The sequence below is a fragment of the Prinia subflava genome, chromosome 1, assembly GCF_021018805.1.
Source record: "Prinia subflava isolate CZ2003 ecotype Zambia chromosome 1, Cam_Psub_1.2, whole genome shotgun sequence".
Lineage (NCBI taxonomy): Eukaryota > Metazoa > Chordata > Aves > Passeriformes > Cisticolidae > Prinia > Prinia subflava.
The window spans coordinates 64,637,408-64,649,015 of record NC_086247.1 but is presented as its reverse complement, the minus strand read 5'-3'; the positions used below and the strand labels follow the sequence as shown (position 1 = coordinate 64,649,015).

Sequence of the window (11,608 nt, the reverse complement as noted above, 5' to 3'; positions counted from 1 at the left end):
ACTATCTTTCCTAAAAAGCCCAACCAACAAACAGACCCTCACTTCATCTCATGCCCAATCCAGAGGTCAGTCCTTACTATCCACTGGAAAAGTGGGTAGGCCTGGAAATCACTGGGTTTTTTGGTCATTCATACACTGTTTACTTTAAAGGTGTATTAATAGCTAAACTCACAAGGTCTCAAGGAGGTTAACAGCACACAGGCCTTTTCTTCTGCTGGAATAAAACACCTACAAATATGTACCATTAACACTGAGAATTGGTGCTTTTAAAATCTTCAGTTCCTGTCAAAACACATTAAAGGCATAAAATATTTCCAAGAAACTTCTCTGCTTTTTACTTTCATGCATAAGCTGCAGGTACCTAAAGGTCATTTTTTCATGAGTGTCTGAATTTCAATCAAACCTTTTGAAGTACAGCAAGTTTTCCACTACTTCAAGGTTGATTTTGAGGAGCCTTACACATTTTGAATCTATCTCTCTTTAGTTAGATGAAGCTAGCTTGTTCTCTCTTCCCTTATTGCCATGAATTCATTTGAATGCCCCAAGATGGATGTGTATTTAACTAACCTACTTCTCTCTCACTCCAAACCCTCATCTCACAATGAGATAGAGGAGTGAAAAGACAAACCACCCAACATATAGAAAACTGATAATTATTGCCTCTGGAATGTTTAACCACAGCTTTACAGGCTTAAATTCTCATTGTCTACAAGCACTGAGTAAAAATATATTGAAGTTATTGCAATTGTAAAGTCGTAGAATTATAACCGGGCAGAAAACGCCTTCAAGTCATCACACTATCCAGTGTTACAGCAATTTCAAACACAGTGCTCAACCAAATTCACCTCTTTCAAGTGGAGAGCACTTCTCACAGTACTCTGGCAAACTCGCAGCCGCAACATGAGCTTTCTAAAAGTTTATTTTGGTACCGTTTGCTAAGAACTTGCCGTTCAGAGGATGATCAAACACTCCTGCCTCAAGCAGAGTCATATTGAGAAGTGTGAGGAATACCACTGGTGACTGAAGCAATTTTGGCTCTAATTAATTCATGGATACCAATCCACTAGTTTGCATTCAACATTAAGCTTGGCTTTACCTCTGAGGCATTACTGCTCTCAGTTGTTCTCTCCACCCTTTGTTAGGAAAGAGTTCTTTCAAGAGACATAAGAAAAAAAGAACATTCTTAAACCTCACCTATCTATGAGAGTGAGCCTAAAGCTTTGCAGAATCTTAAGGCAAGTTAGACAGAATCTGAAATTATCCACCTGAGTTTGAAACTATTGGTTCTGTTATCAACACCTCGGGAGGGGGAAGTGTTTAAGAAAAAAACCATGGTGTGTTGTAGTTCTGAAAATCAATGGAGTTTATTTTCATTTTGCTATAATTAAACCCAAATGCACCTCAGAGTCCAGTGATACAGCTTCACCCTTACTAACTTAACAGGGCGGTGATTTTAAGGCTTCACGCTTAAGATGACAAGAGGTCCTGAAGGCTGCTGTCTCCCACTTCAGTTCTCCGTATCCAGGGCCTGAAATTCCACCAAGGGCCCTCAAGGTCCTTGACGCCTCTCTCTAGGTGTTCCAAAGATGAAAGATTGTCACGCACGAGATTTCGCGACCCGTGTCCGCGGCTGCGGGCTCCCGGAGGCGACAGGGACAGGGGCCGCGGGGTGCTGCGGGCCGGGCAGCGGGCACGGCCCGGCTCCGTGCCCCGGCGGTCCCGGCGGCGCTAGCCCTTGCGCTGCTTGTGCCGGGGGTTGCTCTTGCAGCACACGTAGAGCCGCCCGCGCCGCCGCACGATGTAGCAATCCTTGCAGCGCCTCTTCAGCGCCGTCTTCGTCTTCAGCCCCGCCGGCAGCGGCGGCCCGGGCGGCGGCGGCGCGGCCAGCAGCCCGCGGGGCGCCCGCCACGGCGGCGGGGCCCAGCTCCCACAGGCCGCGGGCAGCCCCGCCGCCCGTCCCCAAGGGGCCAGCGAGCACAAGGACGAGCGGCACAGCGAGCGCAGCGGGGCGGCCGTGGCGGCGGCCCTGACCAGGAGGGACAGCATGCTCGGCACCCTGCGGGGACAGCGCGCCGGTCAGGACACCCGCACCGCTCCCGCTCCCCCCAAAGCACCCACGCCCCCGCCCGGCGGGCACAGCGCGGCCTCACCGCTCGCCCCGCGGAAGGCGCCGCTCCCCGCCCGCCGCCACGAGTCCCCCGCCGCCGGAAGCGCGCGCAGCCACCGGGGCGGGGCCCGCCCGCCCGGGAGTCACGTGGGCAGCGCGAAGATGGCGGCGCCCGGCGCGACCTTCCGCTGGCTGCTGCGGCGGAGCCGCCCGCTGCTCTCCCGCCCGGGGCCGGCCGCCGCCGCCGCCGCCCGGCCCTACGGGGTGCGGGCCTCCGACACCGGCGAGCTGGTGACGCACACGGGGCAGGTGAGCCCGCGGGGCCCGGTGCTGCCGCTGCTCGGGAGGGCGGCGGGCGCGTCCCGGCGGCGCCTGCAGGGCAATCCCGCCGGGGCCGCGAGCAGCGCGCCGGAGCGGTGTGGTGTAACCTAACGGGGAGGCTTAGGCTGGACATCGGGAGGAATTTCTTCGCGTAAGCAGTGGTTAGAGACTGGAATAGGCTGCCCGGGGAGGCGGTGGAGTGTCCGTCCCTGCAGGTGTTCAGGAGGTGGCTGGATGTGGCGCTTAGCGCCACAGTCTGCTTGACAGGGTGGAGTCCGGTCACTGGCTGGATCTCACGATCTCAGAGGTCTTTTCCGACCGAGTTTATTCTGTGATTCTCTGTTCAGCGCGCACAGTGGAAATTCGTGCTCCTGGATGATCCGTGCACAGGAGGTACGCGCTGTTTCGGAAAAAAAAAATAAAATAAAAACCACCAAAAAATCCCCCTAATTTTTCAGTATACTACATGCTTATGAAGCTATTTATTTTCAAATTCTTTGTGTTCTGTGTTTATAGTAGTTATTCTGTAAATAAAATGAAGTTATTTTACACTTTAGGTATATGACGAGAAGGATTATAGAAGAGTTAGATTTGTTGGACGACAAAAGGAGGTAACTCATTCTACTTGTTTTCATGGGAGAGGGGGTAGCTTGTGGGTTTTTTCCTTTACGTGACAGAAGTGTCCTCAAGCTCACTGTCATTAAAAAACCCCAAACCAGAAAAGCCCCAAAAAACCCCAACAAGCAAGAAACTGACTATACCCAAATCCCACAACCGAAGACAACAAACCAACTAAAACAAACTGAACAAACAAACAAAAACCCCTACCAAAACTAAACTGGTCTGGATTTGGGGTTTCAGTGGGTTTGGTTTTTTTTTCACTATGGTGAAAAATTGTCTTAAGGCAGCTTGTAGTTGCTTCTGTCTTCCCTCCCTGTTGTTGATAAACTTGAAAGACTGAAGACTTCCTCTGCGTTTAAGTGCTTGCATTTAAGATGTTAGAGTTGTAGGCACTTGAACGTCTTAAATTTGGAACAGTTTTTGTTTTAAGCATGTGTTTTAAGAAGCTAAAATGTTTTTAGCACAATTACATTCAGGAACATCGTTAAACACTCCGCTGAATTGGTCATCTGTTTACATCTGTTTTGAACCTTAATTTGCTTCTGTGTAGTTAAAATTCAGATCTTTACCCAAACTAAGCGGTTAATGACCCTGAGAAGCATTTTACTGAAAGAGTGATGAAACAAATAAAAGTAAAATGTAGACTATTCTGAAATAATGAGGCCTCAAATGTAAAGTCTAGTAATACCAGCATCATCCAAGTGCAGTGCTGTAAAGGTGACTCTGTTGCTGCTGCTTAAAATTTCACATACCCACTCTTTGAGAAGTCCTTTAGCACTGAAGTTTCCCTAGTGATCAAGCAGCACAGCTCCACGAGGGATCTGCTGGCCTTTGGGATAGAAATAGAATTATTTCAGCTAAAATGTATTATTCGTCAGTGCCCGAGCCTTTGAGTAGTGCCTTAGTGTTAATGCTGTAAATGTTTATGTACGGCAGAGACGTTAAATATAAGGTGTGGTAGATTTTTAATGTAGTTGCATATAATAATTCTTTTCCTAAATTAACCTGAACTAATTACGCTGATTTCCAAGTTCCCATATTGAGTTTACCTCACTGTGTGATGAATACAATTTAACTCATGCTGTGTGGCAAAAATGGGGAATCTACACCTGAAATAATAAATGAAAATGTCACTTAAAATGCTGAATCAGCTTACTTCAGAGAGGATAGTTGGTAAAGTAGGTCTCTCCCAAGTGTATTGCCCGTGTCTCTGCTACTTCTGTGACTTTGTAGGAAATGCTCCTTAAGCCTAATTCTCCACGGGGCAGTGGTCTCTCCAATGTGCCTTTGCCATTGGGTAATTTCAGACTCTATGTGGTGTGGAACACCCAAGATTTTCGGTTCAGTCCAGTTCTTCCTTCTCCAGCAAAAGCCAAACTCTATGTCTGCTGAGCAAGGTATAAAGCTAAGTTTTAATGGTGAAACTGGGACGAAATTTAAATGATCTGTGCCTGTGAATAGGGTCTCTCTCTAGGGGCTTTGCCGTTATCCCACCATGTGTTTCAGCTGCCAATATCGGGGTTGACAGCCGTGTCTGAATGCTGTGGTGTTTCTGAAGCAGAAGCTCTCCTGGTGACTGTTCTTTCTTGGTCTCCTCTTCCCCATGCCATCAGTATGGTGCAGGTGGTTGAGTCTCGCTCGGGATCGGTGCAGTCCAGCCACGGCAGCTTTCCTGTCTGGGGGGGATGCAGCCTCTGGGCTCTCCCCCAGTCAGGGGGCCTGTGTGCTCCAGGTGGCCAGTTACAGGGGCATGGCCTAGAGTATGTGCTTATTGTCCCCTTGGTTCTGCCAGCCTAGGTGTTAGTGACATCCATGTGCTTTAGCTAAAATCATTGGTTGTCTGTGGAAAACTGGGGATTAGTGCTCTCTGGCAAGGGCCTAAAGCAGGAAGCTGTGAGAAAACTGAGCATGGCAACTGCATCTGCCACAAGTCCAACCAGGTCATCCTGCCCTTCTGTAATCCCTAAAGAAGAGCAGGACCTATTTCAACACTGCCATTTCCACTTCAGTTCTACCCTTTCTATTGGGCTGGTGCAGCAGCTGAAGGTGTGAGGAGGACTCACTTCAATGCTGGTCTGTTTTAAATATTCTTTCCTGCCTTCCCTTTACATCTTTGGACTGGGATCAAATCCAAGTTTGGTTTTATCTCTTTGGTCTCCCAGACCATGGATTGGCACAGGTGGATGGATAGGTGGGAAGAAGCAGAAAGGAAATTGTTGAACTGGCACTGTGGAAGGGAAAAAATAGCCCATTGATTTATGCTTGGAGCGAGGCACATCTGGAATCAGCCCCTTCCTGCTGAGTACTGCTGTGCTTTAGTCAAAGGGATATGCTGTAACTGCAACCACTTGGTTGTTTTTGGTTTTTTTTGTAGTGTGTTTTTCTGGTGTATTCCTAGACTGTGTCTTGTTTAGTAGGCTGAACCATAGGCAAGTCTTAACTATACAGTGGGTGAGAGGTCTTTGCTTCTCTCTCTCCCCACAAGTACCTCTTGTGGTTAAGAAATGTTGGGATCGGTGGAGTTCTTGCTTCTAATCTTGAAGCAAAGGTGTATAACAGTTTTATCTCCCTCCTCCTTTAGCACAAATGAAAGATGCACAATTTTGAGTGTTATTAAAAACAGCAGTAAAAGTTGTTGCTGTTTGGCAAAAATTATATAACTTGTGGACACAGCCCCAGACAGCGGGGTTCTTATGTTGCCAGTTTCTTTCAATACCAAAACTTATTATTTTGCTGACTTTTTTTGGCAGTCATCTTCTTTTGGCAAGGACAAATTCTTAGGTGGCAAAACTGACTTTTCCATTACTGTATCAAAAAAATGCAGATTTTGGAAAAACTTAATGGGAGGTTTGATGAAAGATGCTAGTTGTTATGTACTTGTATAAAAACACCATTGTAGTTCCTAGGGATTTATGTAATGGGCACATAGTTTAGCTGTCTTTTTCCCAAGAATGTCATCTTGATTCCAATACCAGCATGTTTATATACCGAGCAGTATATAGTGCCTCCTTTGGGAGTGCATATTGATATTCATGCGTGTATAACATGGCCTTTGAAAAAGGTGGCCCCTCCTGGATTACTTTCCCTGACTTGTAGCAGTAGTTGTCTGCTCAGTGCAGACTTGGAGAGTATTGGATTGCTGCAGGTCCCACTGAAGGACAACTGCTGTGTCACCAGCTTGTTCAGACATGGATACGTTTTCCAGGCTGTGCAGGTGTGCTCTAGGAAGAAGCCCAACTTGTCAGTGATGTGCATATTCAGGAAGTGTGTGTGATGGATTTACTGAGTGGAATAGTGGCATTTAGAGGTTTTTCCTTTTTTCTGATGCTGAACAATTTGTCTTTCTGACCGTTGTTATGCACCACCTTGATGTTTTCATGAGATTCCTGTGCAGTGATAGAATAAGGTACATGGCCAGAGGCTCTAAATTACCAGCAGTTGTTTTATCTCATGCCTGAACTTACTTGTCTCACTATTATTTTTGAGTTTATCAGCAGAGATTCTTCTGCAATTTTATCATGTAGTCACTAAAGCAGAATACAGTGCTGGTTAAATATCTTCTGTTCTTGTCTACTTGTTCCTGCTTACCTCCCTGCTGAATCTGCTGAAACCTGAGCACTGATGTGGCCTATATATCAGAGGAAAGGCAGAGTTTAGTGTATAGTTCATTGATTACTTTGGCAGAGTTTAGTGTATAGTTCATTATTCTGGCTTGTAGCAGAGCCTAAGAGTTGGTGGAGGAGCTGGGAGGAAGCCTAAGCAGAACTTCTCAAAGTGGCTGTAGTGGAACTGCCTGAAGAGGCAGCAAATAGCAGTTTCTTTCTGTTTGAGTGGGGATGGTATCTGAAAGTTTCCCTCTTTTTCTTACAGGTGAACAAGAATTTTGCAATCGATTTGATAGCAGAGCAGCCTGTGAGTCAAGTTGAAAGCAGAGTGGTATCGTGCGATGGTGGTGGTGGAGCTTTGGGACATCCCAAAGTTTACATAAACTTGGTAATGTCATTACTCTGCATAAAGCATGTTTTGCCTGTGCATTCTTTTTTGTAATATTATCTCTTTTTTGCAATGCTATTTTAACAAAACAAAAGAAGTAACCACCTGAGGTGCTCATTTTATTTGATGCCTAATATAAATGAGAAGAATTAGAGAGCTTCCATTTAAAGTTATAGAAATTGCCTTTTGAAATTTTTGTTTGTTTAGTAGGACAGTATTTTTTAAAAAATAAATCAGGTGAAGACAACCACTGAGAGCAAAAATTAACATCCTTGCTGCATTTTTGAACTCTAATTATTTAAATGCCACCATGTAGTTTGACCATGCATTTGCAGTATTCTTAGGAATATGCAGTTTATTTTCAATCTTGCAAGTTCAAGGGAAGAAAAAGGAAGAAAACTGAACAAAACAACCCCTCTTTCAGTCTTTGGGAACCTTAGTTGTTCTGAAGACTGAATATTTCAGTCATGGCCAGAGAATGAAGAATAAATGTTGTCTTATCCTCCTGTTGACAGTAGTGATAATTTCTAGTGTATTCTTGTTCTAGAGAATAAAAATATTGAGGCTACTGTTCTGTGACCTTAGTTGATGCAGCTGTTGCTTAGATTCTGTTCTCAGGTAGAGCCTGATTGCAGATGTTTTAATGTTTTTGCTTGCTCACCTAAACTTTGACATTTCCTAATGCCCAAAAGAATGGTGGGGAAGAGCTGGTGTCCCCACGTGTCAGTGTTGTTGACTAGTGTGTGACTAGAATCACAAGCATTTCTATTTTGAACAAAGTAAGAATTTTGTAATAATTCATTTTACCTTATTCAAAGTCAAATGTTTTTGGAGGTTCTGATTTTTAACACTTAGGAAGGACTTCAGCCTTAACTTCTGTAGCACACTCCTAGTCTTTATGTTGATTTGTTTGACATGTGCCATGCTCTTGAAGAACGCTTTATGTTTTGTGGATTTTGAGATTTTTTTTTTGTGTGTTCACAGTCAAGTTACAATTTGTCTGATTTAGTTCTTGAAAAATAAACTGTAAACAGAATGATATTAAATTAGCTGCTTTTCCCCGGTCCTAACAACTGAAATCCAGGCTTTTGGGAATGGAGGGTAGTTTGGATTTTTCAATTCCAATCGTTTATTAAGGGGAACCATGAGTTTAACTTTGTTTCGTAACTAGAAGTAGTCATGTTGCTAAATAACAGAAGATCCCCGAGTATTTAGCTGTATTGTGTTTTGTCATGTTAGGAAGGACTGCAATAACACTTTGCAATCAGTCACACTTCAAAATTCTAAAAAATACATGTATCTTCTGGAGAAAATAATGAAATTTTATTCAGCAGTAATTCCTCCTTTTCTCCAAAATACTTTCTTCCAGCATTTCTAATGGATTCCTACTGAAATTTCCTTCCTGCATCTAACTCTGTTACTGACCAAAATTCCTCTCTAGGAAATGCCAAATCCTATTCTGTATTAAAATAATTGTGAAATGATCTTTTCAGAACATTGGAACAGATATGACCAAACTGGCTTAAGATGTTTCTGTTTGGTAAAAGGATCCTATATTTCTGAAGAGATGTCACTTTGTTTGACTTTAAAATGATAGAATTGAATTTAGGCCTGGTAATTGAAAGTCTGGCATAAGGGAAGCTGCATAGAATACAGAAATAAAGCATGAACCTCATACCATCATCATTGCTTCCAGTGTTTCAAATAAATTCTGTACTTTGGCAGTATTTATTGGTTTTAAGACGGCACAAATAAATAAGAGAAAAATTGTAATTTCTTAAAGTTTTATGAGGTGAAACTAGCAGCTGTTGTATTTTTATATTTTTGCAGGACAAAGAGACAAAGACTGGAACATGTGGCTACTGTGGACTTCAGTTTAAACAGAAACATCACTGAAAGATTATCCCTGTGTGCTTGCAGATTTCTGTTCAGATGTTAACGTTCAACTATAAATAAACAGTATATTTAGAAAGCCAATATTTGTGTTTATCTTAACTATGGAAAGTCCAGTCTGTACATTTTTAAAACCCAGCTTGTCAAGTATTTGAGAGCGGAATGGTATTACAGTATCTGCTTTGTACTTAATTTAATTTTCATGTTTGAAAGACTTCTCACGGGCTTAGAAGTGGTGTTTGGCTGTAGATAGGTTTGGTTTGTACTGGGTAGATATGTGTTCTTTTCAACACTGAATGGGCTGTAATTGTTAACTGGGTGATTAATTATCCTAGGTGTTTGTCTTTTGTCACTGTGTGACACTCTTAATTGGTTCATGGTCCAGTATCTATAGCTAGATTCACAAATGAAAGTGCAAAGATATTCTGATAACTCAGCATTACAATAGTCACTCCTGGAAGCAAGATTGTCAGCCCTGAATTAAGTAGCTGCCCTTGCTACTTGTTTAGAAGAAGCCACCAGTGCGTGGAGTGGTGATCAGTGTGATCTGGAGAACTACCTAAGCTGGCACACGTGAAAGGTGAGGACATTACAGCCATTTGCCCTTCATTTGAAGGGATGAGAGTGTATCTGGTTCTGCTTGGGATTGACACCTGAAGCCTCTGTGGGAACTGGGTCTTGTCAGACTCACAGTAGGCATTGCTCCATTACAGGTGGTAGCTTCTGCTCCTTTAATACATGTAATTCCACACTGAGAGCATCTACCTAGGTTGTGTGAGGCTGGTTATGGGGCATATCTACCCACTTGCTTAATTTCACTTAGGGGGCGTTCTGTCATGTGAGCATGGCTTTCAGACAGGGCCTCTGCCTGGAGTAGAAGAGTCTGAGTTTGGTTTGGTCTTTGCTCCGCAAAGCATTTTAATCTGTTGTCAGTAAATTACTTTTTTTAAATGCTAGTGATGGGACATGGTCACAGAGAGTAATTGGGTAGGATTCTGAACCTGCAGTTTATGTAGGTAGGTTGATGTGGTTGTATCAAGTTGAACCAAATCATGTGGGCCTAAAGCTGCTTAACTTGCTTGTGTCAATTTATAGATGAAAGTGGACCAATTCAGGCTTAAAGCAAGTTGTGAATGGTTCTCTCTGTACGGGTTGTGTTTAGAGACTGTACTGCAGGTGAGTAATTGGATGGACACCCCTCCTTTCATTCACTCCACCTATAAAAGCTTTACCTCTCTTTCTGTGTCTTCCCCTTATTCTTCCCCCAACTTTTTCTGCTTTCCATTACTGCTGGTTTCGGTGACCTTCTGGCTGTCAATTTATTCTTTGTAATGATCTAGATTTAGGAAGTACCAATCAGAGTTCTGCATTGTTGTGCAGCGTAGGTTACTGAGCACTGACCTCTTTATAAGGCCAGGGTCTGTTATGAAGATTGTGATTTTGTAATGTTAGTGCAATGGCCAAGTTCACATAATGTTGTGTTTAGAGCAGCACCTGAGCACGTACCAAGATGTCAGCAGATCCTTCCATGAAACCGAGTAATTTGCAATCTGTGAATTTATGCAAATGATCTGTCAACTGTGCATAAATGGGGTGTTATGAACAGTCTTCTGATAAATCTTATGCTTGAACTATCAGTGTCTGTCTTGAAGCATAAATCTGGTTGCATTTTACTCTGGCTCTCTACCAGTTTGCAGGGTATTTTATCTGGCAGAGTTCTCTCATGGTGCAATCATCTCTACAAAGAGACCTGAAACAAATAATTGTACGCGGTCCTTTTCCTTGGACCTTTGATGTTCTAATGAATAATATATCTGCTTGGATCACTGCTGCTCATAATAAATTAACAATGTTTAAATTGGCACAGCATCTGCTGAGGACCCAGACAAGTCCCATCCCACTGGTCTGAACTGTGGAATGCTGTTCTTGGATGTTCTCCCTGAAGTACTTGTGGTGTGTGAAGCTGTTGACATCCGTGAAACGAAAGCCTCTGCTTTGCTCCGGTGATCTCCATAGGAAGACTTTAGACTTTGCTTCTTACTGGTTCCTGTGTGCTAGGTTCATGTATCTACTTGGGAACGACTGTTTGTATGAAGTCTTGCACTTTGAACTATGCCATCCACATACCTGTGGGAAGGCCAGCCTTGATGTGCAGGAAAAAGAAGTGTGGAGAAGCAAGAACTTTACTGGTTGCCCCAGTCAGATGCATGTGGAAATGGATGTGCAAGGATAGACCAGAACACATCAGTATCGAAGTAAGGATAGACTAAACCAGGTAAGTATCAAAGCAGCTTTGCAGTTCTCAGGCCACAAATTCAGACTCAAAAGCAGTATGGAATAAAACTTTTCACGCTTAGATTCTATTGGTCACTGTTTTGTTCTTCATATATAATTCATCCCAGGCTGGAACTACAGTCTCTGATCAGCAGAGTACAAACCGTAGCTTGTACTGTCACTAGGGAAATGTGAAGTACTAATACATTGTAATGATCACAACTTCATCTTGGTTTACCTGGTAAAACCAGACTGACTTTTTTCTTTTATTGCTGCATGTATTAAGGTTAGTGAAAATCACTACGTAGTTAAACTTCCAAAATAAATAAGGACCATCTGTCCTTTTCCCTGCATTACTTGGTAGCTCTCTGTCCTCTAAAAATTAACTAAAATGTATTT

At 43.4% G+C, this 11,608-nt stretch overlaps 2 protein-coding genes across 2 annotated transcripts; one reads left to right on the top strand and one right to left on the bottom strand.

The window, feature by feature from the left end:
* Window positions 1-1,345: 1,345 nt before the first annotated feature.
* On the bottom strand, window positions 1,346-2,263 carry MRPL36 (mitochondrial ribosomal protein L36). The gene is made up of 2 exons (XM_063398456.1): window positions 2,151-2,263; window positions 1,346-2,056 (listed from the first exon to the last, which is right to left on the bottom strand). The coding sequence occupies exon 2, from the start codon at window positions 2,044-2,046 to the stop codon at window positions 1,729-1,731; it is 318 nt and encodes a 105-aa protein (XP_063254526.1). The 5' UTR covers window positions 2,047-2,056; window positions 2,151-2,263; the 3' UTR covers window positions 1,346-1,728.
* On the top strand, window positions 2,188-9,019 carry NDUFS6 (NADH:ubiquinone oxidoreductase subunit S6). The gene is made up of 4 exons (XM_063398443.1): window positions 2,188-2,416; window positions 2,986-3,039; window positions 6,920-7,042; window positions 8,873-9,019. Exons 1-4 carry the CDS (start codon window positions 2,270-2,272, stop codon window positions 8,936-8,938), a joined length of 390 nt encoding a protein of 129 aa, XP_063254513.1. The 5' UTR covers window positions 2,188-2,269; the 3' UTR covers window positions 8,939-9,019.
* Window positions 9,020-11,608: the final 2,589 nt, after the last annotated feature.

Coding starts and splice junctions, on each gene's coding strand:
- MRPL36 (XM_063398456.1), bottom strand. CDS start 2,046: ATGCTGTCCCTCCTGGTCAGGGCCGCCGCCACGGCCGCCCCGCTGCGC.
- NDUFS6 (XM_063398443.1), top strand. CDS start 2,270: ATGGCGGCGCCCGGCGCGACCTTCCGCTGGCTGCTGCGGCGGAGCCGC. Junction 2,417..2,985: donor TGGTGACGCACACGGGGCAG/GTGAGCCCGCGG, acceptor TTTACACTTTAG/GTATATGACGAGAAGGATTA. Junction 7,043..8,872: donor CCAAAGTTTACATAAACTTG/GTAATGTCATTA, acceptor ATATTTTTGCAG/GACAAAGAGACAAAGACTGG.